This window comes from Gadus morhua, chromosome 5, assembly GCF_902167405.1.
Source record: "Gadus morhua chromosome 5, gadMor3.0, whole genome shotgun sequence".
NCBI classification, from domain to species: domain Eukaryota; kingdom Metazoa; phylum Chordata; class Actinopteri; order Gadiformes; family Gadidae; genus Gadus; species Gadus morhua.
In genome coordinates, this window is record NC_044052.1 from 14,435,075 (window position 1) to 14,449,266 (window position 14,192).

The following is a 14,192-nucleotide window of genomic DNA, read 5'->3' on the forward strand; positions in this document are numbered from 1 at the left end:
CACACACACACACACACACACACACACACACACACACACACACACACACACACACACAATAAATGGGAATTCATCCCATTCTCACTCGCTGCGAGACAACACCGCTAATGACCAATGGAAAGCCTCCTGGAGAACTAGTGACAGCCACTTGCTGCTGAGACTTGGCGAGCGGTCACCATCTTTTGTGAGGCTGGGTTTTAAGGCTGTCGGACCTCACCTGCTTCCCTTCCCAAACTCCCTTTGGCTCATGACACAGAGAAGGGGATAAAACGGACACAAACACAGGCTGGATTACCAGTATTTTTTTTGGGGTCCAGTTTGCTGCTGTTGAAAATAGCCAGCGTTATACGGCCTGGAGGAAGATAAGGCCTAGTTCTTCCATTGGCCTTTACTGTACCCAAACCCCCCAGCTTCCCCTTCCGTCAAATTCCCCATGACCATCCGTGTTTTAGCAATGATGTGTGCCCACATTTGGATGTGACTGATCGCATGTATGGGGTGTTCAGGACAGAGGGTTGGAGAATGACATTCATCCTCCCATTAGAGAAGGCTTTAATCAAAGTGGAACATGTCTCAACAAGAGAGAAAAAGTGTTCAAGAGTAAAAGATTTAGACAGAGAAAGGGAGGTTGGGGAAAAACAAAAAAGAAGTTGCATTTCTTTGAAAGATGAGATGGAGGTCACTTCACAGATTCTGCCTTGGGCGGTCCTGTCCTTGTCTGTCTGTCTGTACCCCCCCCCCCCCCTCTCTCTCATTCCTCTTTCCGTCTTCCCCTGCCCTCTTTCTTCTTGTTCTGTCCCTGTACCTCTGTTCTCCCTTCCTCTCCTCTGCCTCAAAAAAGCATCTTGCATTTGGCTTATATTTGAGAGACCTTTGTGTACTCGGCACGTGTTTGAGAGACATTGTGTGTGTACGTGGTAGCTTTTTTTACAGGGGTGGAAGCGTTCATTTTAACAAGCTTCACCCCATATCAAAATTTGGATTTCCCTTTTGCCAGATCCCTCCACCAGCCAACGTCCACATACAACCCCACCCCACCATTCTGCACGCAAAGGTTGTCAGGATTCAAAAACACTGGCTCCTAACATCCTTGGCAGCCATTAAAACTGGATTCTTCCCTCCCTACTCATTTCTATTTCTATTTGGGCTGTTAACAAAGGACAGTTATACCGCTCAAAGTTGTCGTGATTGCACCCTCACTCCCAATTGTGGCTCAGTGTGTGACTGGCCGATTAAAGCTAATGTACCCTAGTAGATAGAGGAATGGATGCAATCTTGTTATGGTCAACAAGGCATTTTCCTTCCAATTTAGTATTTTAGCACCCAGTTTTCTCATATAGGACATTGATGTACAAATTCTGCTGAAGATTTCTGAACAGATGTACTTTGTGTTAATAACCAAGTTATTTGATAAGCGCAAATATAAGAATGACTATGAAAACGAACGCCATCACTACTAACAATGCCGATGCATTTACCACTTCACATTTAGTTAATAACAACATTCCCCTGTGAATCTTAATACAGGCATAATCATCGTAGGGGAATATTCAAATTTTGTGCATCAATAGATTAATCGAATAATCAGAATGCGCTGTGCTGATGTTGCTTATGGATGTCTGTGTATGGGTGACTGTTGCGTGTGTGCATTTGTGATTTTGTGTGATTTTGTGTACCTATGATTGTGTGTGTCTTAGTGTGTAATAATGTATTCAGGTAAGTGCTCATTTATGTCATAGGGATTGTTAGTAATCTAATGATCTGTATGACCTTCTCATACACTCAGACAAAGGCTCTGCATCTGTGTAAGGGTGTGTGTGTGTGGGGGTGTGTACCCAGCAGCTGAGCAGCTTTCGACATATTTACTCAAAATGCCAGTACTCAGCACCAAACTTTTATGGCATAGTTAAGTGAGTAAGAGATGAGTAAGTGTGTGTGTGTGTGTGTGTGTGTGTGTGTGTGTGTGTGTGTGTGTGTGTGTGTGTGTGTGTGTGTGTGTGTGTGTGTGTGTGTGTGTGTGTGTGTGTGTGTGTGTGTGTGTGTGTGTGTGTGTGCGGTGTGTTGAGTTAAGAGAAAGACCACTCCAAAGAGATGCCAGAGAGTCAAAGATATTAACTTTGTGCATGTACTCATGTGTTTGTATGATAATTTCATCTACTCCAGCACAGATGGCTTCGTCCAACCACAAAGTTGAGACATAAAGCAGTGCTTTTGTAGTTTGTATCTCCCTGGAGCACGTACACACACACACGTACACACACACACACACACACACACACACACACACACACACACACACACACACACACACACACACACACACACACACACACACTCTCCTTGTTCACCCTCTCATCTGCCCAACATCGCTTATACATTTTTAAAATGATTCCCAAATGTGCGCATTGAAAACGTAAAGTAAACATTCACAGCCTGTTCCGTGTTCCTTTAACCTACATAAGGAAAACTGTGTTTTTCTGCCGTCTTCATCTCTTACACTAGTATACCACACTACTTTTACACTGCAGCTTAGCAGCAACTTCGGCCTTCAATAAAAGCTCGATAATTTGATATGAAGGCTTTTATTTGTATTTTTGCTCGGCTTTGCAATCACTCAAATAGATCTAGCCGACTCCCTGAGAGTTCTGTTCACTCTTAAGAAATAAATTGGGGGAAACAGTTAAGCCTTTAGCAAAGCAAAGAAACATTCTACCCCTGCGACATCCTACTTTTACAGCGACAGCAACAGGCAGTGTGGACAAGTAATTGATGTGTCTGGTGTGTGCGTGTGTCTGTGAGTGTCTGTCTGTGTGTGTGTGTGTGCGTGTCTGTGTGTCTGTGTGTGTGTGTGTGTGTGTGTGTGTGTGTGTGTGTGTGTGTGTGTGTGTGTGTGTGTGTGTTTGGGGATGGGAATAAATATTAAGGAACCTCTTCCCCTGAAGCGTGTATCTTCTTGTGAGTACCGTAGGAAGACTTAAACTAATCGACTTCAAAGTGGACTGTGTTTTCGCAGCAGACACAATGAGGGAGACACACGAGTGTTGGTCACAGCGACCGACCCTCTAGTTGAACCCCCACCGTTCCTCCACCACTTCACCACCGGCTTCTGAACACGGAATCTGAAAGTGATTTAAACGCCAGGTGCAAATGAGGCTCCTGAGTGAATTCCAGTAGCGTTGGGTCAGATGGGATTATTATTGGCTATCGGGACTGCGGCGTGATGCACCCTACAGCTGCTCTCTATATTGATTTTCAATCTCTCCGCACTCTCTATATCTCCCTCTCTTTCGCACACACAGATTTTTTTTTTTGGACTGAAGACGCATTCAAACAGACGTACAATGCCTTTCACCGTTTCCCCCTGAAATGGTGAAAGGTTTTGCTGATTCCATGCACGCAAATGCATGCACGCGCACACTCACACACACACACCCACACACACACACACACACACCTCTGTTGCTGGATCTCTGTGCAGCACGTTGCCATAGTGACAGAGTTGTCGTAGCAATGAACAGATGTTTGTTTGACTGATGATGTTATAAGTGCTGCACCTGCTGTCTCTTATGCCATTGGTCCTCTCTGTCTCTCTCCCACGTTCACTTCCCTCTCCCTCTCCTTTCTCTCTCATCAATATTTACCTCACTACTTCAAAGCCCTAGTTTTGGGACTTCAAGTTATTTGGGTTCTGTTTTGTTTCAAACCCATAGAGCATAATCGTTTGTATAGCTTCTCTCTTTGTACAAAAGAGAAAAACATTGCTGGAGTCACTATTTGTTTCTTTGATGATTAGATGCTCTAGTGCCACAGCTCTTTTGCAACATCTTGTTTTAAGGGGGACTTAATAGGGGTAAAATTGCTCCTTAAAGAATATGCCTCTTTGCTTTACAAACCCATAAAATCGTACATTTGTCTTGCGGAAAAAGGGCACACATAGTGCAGCCTCTCCAATGCAGTAGGTAGACAAACTGAACACTAGCATCACCCATTACTCCCAATAAAATTCACATCAAATGATCCACACAACCAAATGTGTTTTTATTTATAATTGGGAGTTCTGGAACAGATATGTAAAATTGTATGCTTTATGACATATCAAATATTAATTAATCCTGTGACTGTCACAACATCCAACGTGTGCATGTGAGAGTAAGCGTGTGTGCCTGTGTGCGTGTGTGTTTTTCACCCACCATTAACACATTGGTAGTGGTCACAGCAACTCCCTGGAGTGCCGTTGCCGTTGGCGACCATCTGGGGATAGGTGCCCGGTGGACAGGAGGGAACGACGCAGCTACCTGTTGGAAGACACTCACACCTGGACACACGCAAGCGCACACCCACACACACACACACACCACACAAGCACATGCACACAGGCAAGAACCCCCACACACAGACGCGCACACAGCACGCACACCAACACAATAGCCCATGATTCATTTTCCCTCCACAATGAAAGAGCATTTACGTTTTCGTCAGTAGAGAAAGCAGGGATGCAGGGCGGATAGTCGGCGTGTTGAATCACATGCTAGTCTCTGTTAGTTATTGCACACATCAGCTCTCACCGGCTAATATTCAGGCTGCTTTATCAGCAGCTCTTTCTGTTGAACTCACCACAATGGGTGTGTGTGTGTGTGTGTGTGTGTGTGTGTGTGTGTGTGTGTGTGTGTGTGTGTGTGTGTGTGTGTGTGTGTGTGTGTGTGTGTGTGTGAAGGGGGGAGGTAGGTGATGAATATTTATCTATTCTGCTTCTAGACCTCCTGCAAGCTGTCAACTGAATTACAGCTGAACGGACACTTCGGTGGTCTAATGGTATAAGGTGTTAAGAGGCAGTGAACATAACCTCCAAATACATATATTTCTGTAAACAACATCCATTGTTTTCAGAATCAACGAATCTCGATACCAGATTCAGCATGATATGTTTTAAAGTAAAATTCACCTTTTGTTCCCTTAAACGCATTGCATGGCTTTTCCCTGCAAATGTATTAATTAAACAGGAGGACAACCGTAAAAATAGGCTGATAAACATTCAAGACGGAGCCTAATGTTGACTAATTCAATGAAACTGTATGTTCGACTCAGCCTTGATTTGCCTTCCCACTTCTGATTAAGAGTAGAAGGCTAATAAATGTACAATAATTTGCCTGAGAAGTTAATGCTCAGACTCTTATCGAGGATCAGGGAGTCACCAACGAAATAGTACCCATTTGTTTTTCTGAACACGCCCGTCTCTGTCTTACCTAGTAGGAAGAGTACAGCACCCGTCGGCGGTCAGTCGGACCTGGGTCTCGTAGCTGTCTAGTGGGCAGTTCCCCTGCTGGACCAGAGGGCACTCCACGGCACTGCAGTCCACGCTGTAGACTGCAGACAACAAAAAACACAGAATTTGAGTTTGATTTTTGGAGGAGGCTACACGATCCACCTCGCTGGTTAACCATGCACACCTGGTTAGACCTCATTGGGCTGTACCAAGTGGAGCTGAATGGAGAGGGTCTCCTGGCAGGGATCCTGTTCAATTACCGGTAAGATAGTTCTGAGAATGAAATTTACAATCTGAAATTGTAAACCAGCATCATGCATCTGTGGTCACATGGAGAACTTTAACATATGATTACAGCCGTTGCGACTACCTTGATAGAGAGAGAGCAATGTCCAGACATTGAAAGCAAGTATGCAAACATGAAATGGGCTGCTTGGGAACCTGTCCAGGTCTCCCTCTTCTCACTACCGTATTAAATGAATACACTTAACCACACATCTGGTGTAGTACCGTCACAGTGGTCTGTATATAGAACCGGAATTGGCACTTCCCGAAATCCCAATAGACCCCATTCACCTATACCTTAACCATCAAACAATGACTCTGCATTCCATTTCTCCACCCAGCGAGTAAAACGGTTTGATGGGTTTCCATGGTTTCCCCAAAGCTTCTAGAAGATGTACCCGCCCAACTTTCCAATATGGCCTATATGGCAAACAAGCCCTAAAGTGTATCAACAACCTGCATCGGCTGCGGTGCGACTAACCGCCACAATCGGCTGACTGCTGAACGTGCAGAACATGGCAGCCCTGCGTTTTTCTTCCAGGGATTTTCCACACACACACACACACACACACACACACACACACACACACACACACACACACACACACACACACACACACACACACACACACCCTCGCACACACACCCTCGCACACGCACACATGCACACACACGTCTTTAAACTTATCTTTGATCCTTGTCTTAACAAAAAAAAACGGAAAAAAAAACCTTGGAAAGATTACAAGGTACGAGCGTGGAATTCCAAAGGCGACCTACTCACCGGGCTTACACTCGTAGAGGTCGCAGCACTCGCCCGGGCGGCCCGTAGCCTTGGTGATCAGAATGGTGAGGTGTCCCGGCTGGCAGAGTTTGCGGAGGCAGCCGGAGGGGCGGCAGACGCAGCGGGACGGCAGGGGGCAGCACTGTCCCGCCGGGGCGTAGCCCTCGATGAGCACCGAGTCCTCGGGGCAACGGGGCGAGAACTGCACCTCGCACCGGGCCTTGGAGCAGTCGGGACGGGAATCTGGGGGAGAGCAGCAGGGCATTGTGTGTTACGATGGGACGGTGGGGCAGTGTGGGGGTTCTGGATGAGGGCACCGCTAGTACCAGTCCAGAGGTGGAAGGAGAGCGAGCGGAAAAGTGGGGAAGACAGCGGTATAGAGCACGTTTTTTTCCTCTTTCAGACCGCCTGGTACACCAACGGAGGGGTACCGGAAAAGTTGAAAGGCTTAGATCGGCTAAGTGCGCTTATTTTGGGACCCCACCCACTTTTGGCGGTGCAAACGCGAACCGCGTTTAACGCGTCTAACCGCACCGCTCGGTGGAAACACACCATTAAACAACCAAAAAACACAGCCCCTCTCCTTCTCCATGTTTCTCCGCCATTGAGAAGTGTTGCATTCCACGCACCTGTGGTCAACAGGCAGAACAAATCAGGGAAGAGATGACCTGATTGGTCAGAAATGAGCCGGCAGCCGTCTCAAATCGAGGTGCATTCAACTCAAAAACAGATTATTCTTACTGGGGAATTCACGCACTAATAGCCGACAGATGGCTTTGGCATTTCTAGCAAATTGCAATACAGGCGCTGAGAGAGCATGCTAATGCCATAGTGTTTTGTTGGCCGTTTCCAAGAGGGATAAGCTTCTTGGACACTTACATTACCGTGCCACACAGAAAGCCAAGCACCATTATAAATATTTTAAAAACACCATCGCTTATTATTGTGCTCATATGCAACGTGTGCTACGAATAACACATGTACTAAGTCGAGGTGGACCATAACAGTGGGGAGAACGCTTTGCCCATCCTTCTAAGAACCCCCAGCCCAAAACACATTTTTATGTTCGATTTCCAGCTCAAGCCGGGGGCTAAGAATTCATCCTCTAAAAGGATTATCCCCCTTATTATTTATAAGGGAATGGTATTGTAAGGAACTTTGTAGAACAGCATCTACCAAAGGGTAGATGTCCTTCTTCATTCCTCAGAGCCTTACATAAGACATTGTACTAGATATTTAAAGTCCACGGTTTTAATAACCACAATATTACTACACTATTCAATTGCAGTAAAAAACAAATTATAGTCTGGTCAAAAATACAACATACTCAAAAGTAAAAGTGAAGTGCAAGACAACGCAATATAATTAGCATGCAAGCGTTCCTTTATTACACAACAACACACTGAAAAATAACGACATTAACAAATTTTTTGACAGTTGTAATATAAAGAGTTCAGAATGATGATCTATCTTTCCAGGTTTTTATCCTTAACGTAAGCCCATTTTTTTTATATTCTATATATATATTAAGAAAGAACACCACAACATATCGCTCGTCAATCGAGATAATTGTCCCTAATAGGCCGTCCTATGGGATACAAAATTAGCGCTCACTAATGGAGATCATCGCTCTAGTCTCTCTAGGCACTCGAGGGCTGAGCCTCATGGCTGTCATAGTGAAGGAAGCCAAATCCCCCAAATGGTCTCCATGGAAATTCTGCCTCTGAGCACGTGGCAGAAGAAGGTAGCCAAAGTCAACTCATCAAAGGCCGGGAAACCAGGGATTCAAACTGCTGCCACCCGCAATCTCAGTTAGAACTTGTGCTTGGTACCATGGTAGAGGCTAATACTGTACAGGTTACTAATACATGTTGAAGTAAACGATCAGAAACAGTAAACTATAGTTAGCCAAACTGGGTTAGGAATGGGCAGGGTAAGGGATTAGGGTTGTACCTTTTAGGTAAGATGTGATACGTTTAGGTAACGCAGTGGCCTGGTAAAGACAAACATAATGATCTCGCTCTGCTACCTGTGTTTAGCGACATTATGTCAGTAGAGATTCTACCCACTGCAACAAGAGAACTGAGAGAACTGAGAGAGAGAGAGAGAGAGAGAGAGAGCGAGAGCGAGAGTGAGAGAGAAAGAGAGAGAGCGAGAGCAACAGAGAGAGGCAGACAGAGAGAGAAACAGAGAGTGAGTCAGTGAGTCAGTGAGTGAGTGAGAGAGAGAAGGACAAGATAGAGAGACGAGACAGTGACAGAGACGGACACAGATAGAGAGAGAGAGAGAGAGAGAGAGAGAGAGAGAGAGACCATAAAGACGAGAGAGAGAGAGAGACAGAAAAGACGAGAGAGAGAGAGAGAGACGAGAGACAGCGCATAGTGGAAGGAACAACAGGAACTGCCTGCACTTTTTAAAATCAGTGACAGAGCCTGTGGTTATGGCGGAGACGAGATAAGGACATTTACATTATGTTTACTTTGAAGTTTTCCAGTCTCCGTCTTCTGAGACTGTGCAGCAGTGTGAGGCGTGCACACTTGCAAAAGGCATACACACATTATAGGCGGGTCACACCGCCAGGCAGGATGCACAGCGGTGCCTTACACACAATGCGTACACTGCACAGGCGCCTCGACGCCTCTGTGGCTGTCATTCATCCTTAAATCACCTCATCCTAACTGACAGACAAGCCCAAAGTGTGTCTGTGTGTCTATCTGTATGTCTGTGTGTCTATCTGTGTGTGTGTGTGTGTGTGTGTGTGTGTGTGTGTGTTTGTGTGTGTGTGTGTGTGTGTGTGTGTGTGTGTGTGTGTGTGTGTGTGTGTGTGTGTGTGTGTGTGTGTGTGTGTGTGTGTGTGTGTGTGTGTGTGTGTGTGTGTCTGTGAAATGTGTTTTTATTTAATAGTACGGACCTATATATATTCGTTCTTTGTGTTTTTGATCAACACACACACACACACACACACACACACACACACACACACACACACACACACACACACACACACACACAAGTCCTTGTGATTCACAGTCTCACTGTGGAAATGAAAACAGCTGGGGGCCTTTAAATATATTACATTATATTTAAAAAAGCACTCACACCAAGTGCCAAGCTTGTGCTAATCTGTTCGCTGAAAGCCAAACACGAATCAACGGTCAGCGTCCAGCTCTGTGACTTCAGCATTTCCAGCGTTCCATCATGTTTCCACTCTGGATTTTTTATAATAGAGGATATAACTCCTGTCGGGAAATAATTCAAATATCCTCAGACCACACACACACACACACACACACACACACACACACGCACACACGCACACGCACACGCAAACGTGCACGCGCACGCGCACACACGCACACACTCACACGTCGGTAAGCCCTCTGTTGCCATGACGATGGTACACATCTGATGAAGGTAATATGTCTCATTACCCCAGGGGTGATGATGTTAGCTTGCAGGCAGCGCCCCGGGCTCGCTCCCCCTTGGCCCCTTGCTCTTGTTTGCGCTCACGTTATCTTGTCAGATGAACTGACTGGTGCTTAATTAAGGTCGGCGCTGATAGGAGCAGCCCAGACATCCCCCAAGAAAAGACCAAGAGGTCACGCCTCCACCCAACCTCCATCGCCAACCAGCTCTCTCTTGCAACGGCCCCCAAAAGACTGGGAGGAGTAAAGTGTTAAGCGCCACGTCTTAGAATGTCTCCTACGGACTCTAGCTCCTTGTAAGCCCTTTTGTACTGATACATGACCCACCAGATCACAACAACCTCAACCCCATATTTAGTCATCGCTGGTGTTATGTTTATTTATGGAATAAGGCAAGATCTCTGCGATAGCATCTTTAAATAATATAGATATATCATTCAAATATGTTGGGTGGAGGTTGTTTGTTTTTTTCCCCAACAATTGAGCTGAGATAGAAATTGCTAATTTATTTATGCGAATGAGAGATTATTGTTTTGCATATATTTATGCTATTGATATTCCTCTAAGTGTACAATTGCTCCATACTTTGCAGATACTATGAAAATAATACCACATTCACACACAGAGCCACAGTCTGGGGTTTTGCTATGCAGCACCTGTTTGTGCGTGTGCGTGTGCGTGTGTGTGTGTGTGTGTGTGTGTGTATAAAGAACAAGTGTAGTACACTCATTGCTAAGCCTTTGTAGTTTCTCTGTCTTCAACTCTCAAGGGGAAGATCTGAGAATGTGAGAGTATTAGTGTGCGATTGTCCTTCTATACGGCTGTGCTTGTAAGTATGGCTTTGCATGTTTTAGAAGCTGAAAGCATGGAAGAAGAGGCAGACAGAAAGAGGCGACGTGTGTGTGTGTGTGTGTGTGTGTGTGTGTGTGTGTGTGTGTGTGTGTGTGTGTGTGTGTGTGTGTGTGTGTGTGTGTGTGTGTGTGTGTGTGTGTGTGTGTGTGTGTGTGTGTGTATTGCAGGGGAATGTGTTTAGGAGCGATTACCCTTTCTAACTGTTATATTGCTACAATAACAAACAAAAAATTAATTAAGCTGAAGAGCAGAACAAAATACTGGCACGTAGGCCCCCACATCAAACACACGTCATACTCAAGTAGACATACCCAACCAAGATTGTATACACACACACATACAACGCCAGCCTAGCACAACATGTGCAATAACTCAGAAGTCTGTTGTTCAACACGGATAGATAGTTCTAAATTATGAAAACATTGAATTGAGAAGTATCCAGGCATGCACAAAATGGCAATAATAGGCACATAAATCGTTTTTCAAAACAATGATTTGTATTCCCCGCAATATGACTTTGTTCGCTTTTATCTTGGGATGAAACTCTGGCCTGTGGGGCTTCCATTTGGTTGGACATCGACTTCCACTTCACCCGAGACTTGCCCGATCTCCAATTCCACAAACTCATCAGGGGAACCTCGAAAGGTCACCGACACCAGTTATCGTCTAACAGAGTGATCAGCTATATTCACCCTGTACTGATGCATGGAGGTGGAGGTTGGTACATTGCAAAACCAAAGGTTTCACGAATCATACTTTTTAAATACTTTACACCTCAACACTTTTAATTGCATTGATCAAACACAACAATTTTGAGTTATTTTGTCCATTTATCCCAAAAGAGACCAGCACTCGATATTGAAATCTCACATGTGCTAAATTGTTATTATTTTCTGGCGGCATTAATTTGTATAAAGTTAATTTACCGCTCTTACACCGACACGCTAAAGCCAAAAAGAAAATCGATTTTATTAGCAAAATACAAACATTTCTTGACTTTTGTGTTCTTGCATTAAAGGGCACATGTCATGCCAGCAGGTGTGGGTGTGATTAGCTTGTACAAGCCGTTTTAAAGGCATTCCTTCCCCGTGCCATAGTGACATCACAAGTGGGTGTGTCAACCCAGATACATGAAGGATAGATGAGCAACGTTTGCCACAGTCCACTTGGTAGGCTGGTAGACTGATCTATCCAGCGTATTTAGGTGGACATGCCCACTTGTGATGTCACTATGGCACAGGGAAGGAATGATTTTCAAAAGGCTTGTACCAATAATAATAATAATCACACCCACACCTGATGGCATAACATGAGCCCTTTAAATACTTTCGAAATATACAGTGGCCTTTCTTTGAAAGTTAAGTGTTAGACTTGAAAGAGTTAAGTGTTAGATTGATTTCCTTCTTGATGGCCAAATGCCTTCTATCTGAGGATAGGGAAAGAAATATCAGAAAAGACTGCTGACAGAGAAGAGCTTAACAAGCAGACTTGAAATATGCACACACACACACACACACACACACGCACACGCACACGCACACACACACACACACACACACACACACACACATTAAATGTCTGGAGGAAAATCCAACATTTCTCCCTTTCTCTAGCCACACAATTGCCCACTCTACCGTATACCTCCTCCCCTGATGGTTCATCTCTCTCTCACTTGCTACAACCCAACCCTTCCGAGCCACCACCAATATTCCTAGAAACTCCTTCAGTTCTGCCAAGTTCCCATGGCATCGAGGAAACATGGAGGGGAAATAAAGCCTGACACAAAAATGGACACGACAGGATGAAATGGAACAGAGAGAGGCACAAGACAACACAACTGGATAGGAGGGAGAACAGCACCAAAAAAGAAACAGAAAAGAATAGAACAAACTTTTTAACAAAAAACGAACCGTAAAACTTAACAGAAGTGGAATGATACACAGGCACTGGGGCTCTGTTGTAACGGCCTCACTGTGTCGCCATTATCATCGTGCCATTGGTCCGTTCTCCGTGCTCCACAAGACGCTTGCAAACATTTTCACATTTCACAACCTGAGAAAAATGAAAATCGATGACGTCTTCATTCACGATGCCACTAGCGCTTTCCGTCAAGAACCTAAGCTACGCACATGTTTTCTACGCTCGGGTGGAGCCAATCGGAGGCGCCGCACGAGATGGCCAGCGGAGCGCCTTCCACCGTTTGTCACGGCAGCATTTCACCACCAGCACGACACAGAAGCTGAATGGACGCTCATTACCAGCAGGGTCTGATGGCTCCAGTGGAGCCGGGCAGTAACAACGCCAACGGTAAAGTCATCTGAATACTGATTCAGCAGCCTATACTTAGGCTTTGCAGCCTAAGCCTAAGTATAAGGCCGATACGGAGTTGGTCTGGTCTGTTGCTCTACACAACACTTCAGCTGTTAAGTGTTGACAGCTATAGTTACACTATATTCCTGTGAGAGAAATGGAAAATGCAGCTTCTATGTGTCAATGTTTGTCTATTGGATCGTTGTATAGGAAATTGTCCGGGAGCCTTTCTTCAAACTGAACGGAATAGCTCCGATCCGAAACAGAATTGCCAATAAGAGGGCAGAGCACGAGAAAGGGAAATTGACAAGACAATATAACGGCAGCTTATCCAGCACCATGAACGCTGTCAGATATTGGAATAAAGATGAATATGAGATATACGTGACCAGTAAGATTGATCCCATTTATCTGACCCGGAGTCAAGCTTAAAGAAATAAAATACGACATGAAAGAGTGGGAACACAAACACACACACACACACACACACACACACACACACACACACAACAAATAAAAAGTGCCTGTGGATCCCTCCCGGGGTAAACAAACAGAATACCCAGGAATAGGAGGGGAAAAAAGGAAATATGGAAATGTCCCACTACAAGAAAATAGGACAGGGAAATCTGATTATTAACGGCTCAAATCGGTTGGAGGGAGACTTGGGGGGGGAAGTGTAGTGGAACGTGATGTAACTTGATGAGAACTTTAAAGAAGTCCCCTGGTAAAGCATGCTGGGTCTTTTTATCCAGACCTACAACCACTTAATGATTCAATGAGGGCTATATTTGTGAAGACTACTTTCAAGTATTAACCCAATTCTAAATTGCAACAAATGCATAAAACAAATGAACCCATGGTGCTGCGAACATGGATTTTATTGGATCGTATATACACACATGCTGACAAAACCAAGCACACTTTTGGCAACCCAACATTTAATAATACATCATTACATATGTGAAGTGGTTGCCATAACAACATTTCAACTAGTCGCTGTAGAGATTCAAATATTTCTATGGATCAACATCAATCAGCAAGCATTTAAAAAAAAAGTTAATGAACCCCTCTCATGGTAACCAAGGGTCTTGTGTGTACCTAAAGTCCCCATTAAAAATAGGACAACACAACACAACAATACATACTATTCCGTTTTTTAACTGTAGGTCATGTAGCAGCCATAAAATGCCCTTCTCATTTCCTTGCGTCTCTCTGTGGCTCACGTCCAACAATAAAGGGGAACAACACTTAGCCAGAACTTAACAGTATCACACAA

General features: G+C 44.7%; 1 protein-coding gene across 1 annotated transcript in view; it reads right to left on the bottom strand.

The window, feature by feature from the left end:
- crim1 (cysteine rich transmembrane BMP regulator 1 (chordin-like)) overlaps positions 1-14,192 on the bottom strand; it is a 90,693-nt gene that overhangs the window by 35,295 nt on the left and 41,206 nt on the right. Inside the window, exons 3-5 of the mRNA XM_030357131.1 lie at positions 6,330-6,572; positions 5,244-5,364; positions 4,191-4,315 (exon numbers count right to left, since the gene is read on the bottom strand). Coding sequence (XP_030212991.1) covers positions 4,191-4,315; positions 5,244-5,364; positions 6,330-6,572 — 489 coding nt within the window. The remainder of the gene's footprint in view (positions 1-4,190; positions 4,316-5,243; positions 5,365-6,329; positions 6,573-14,192) is intronic.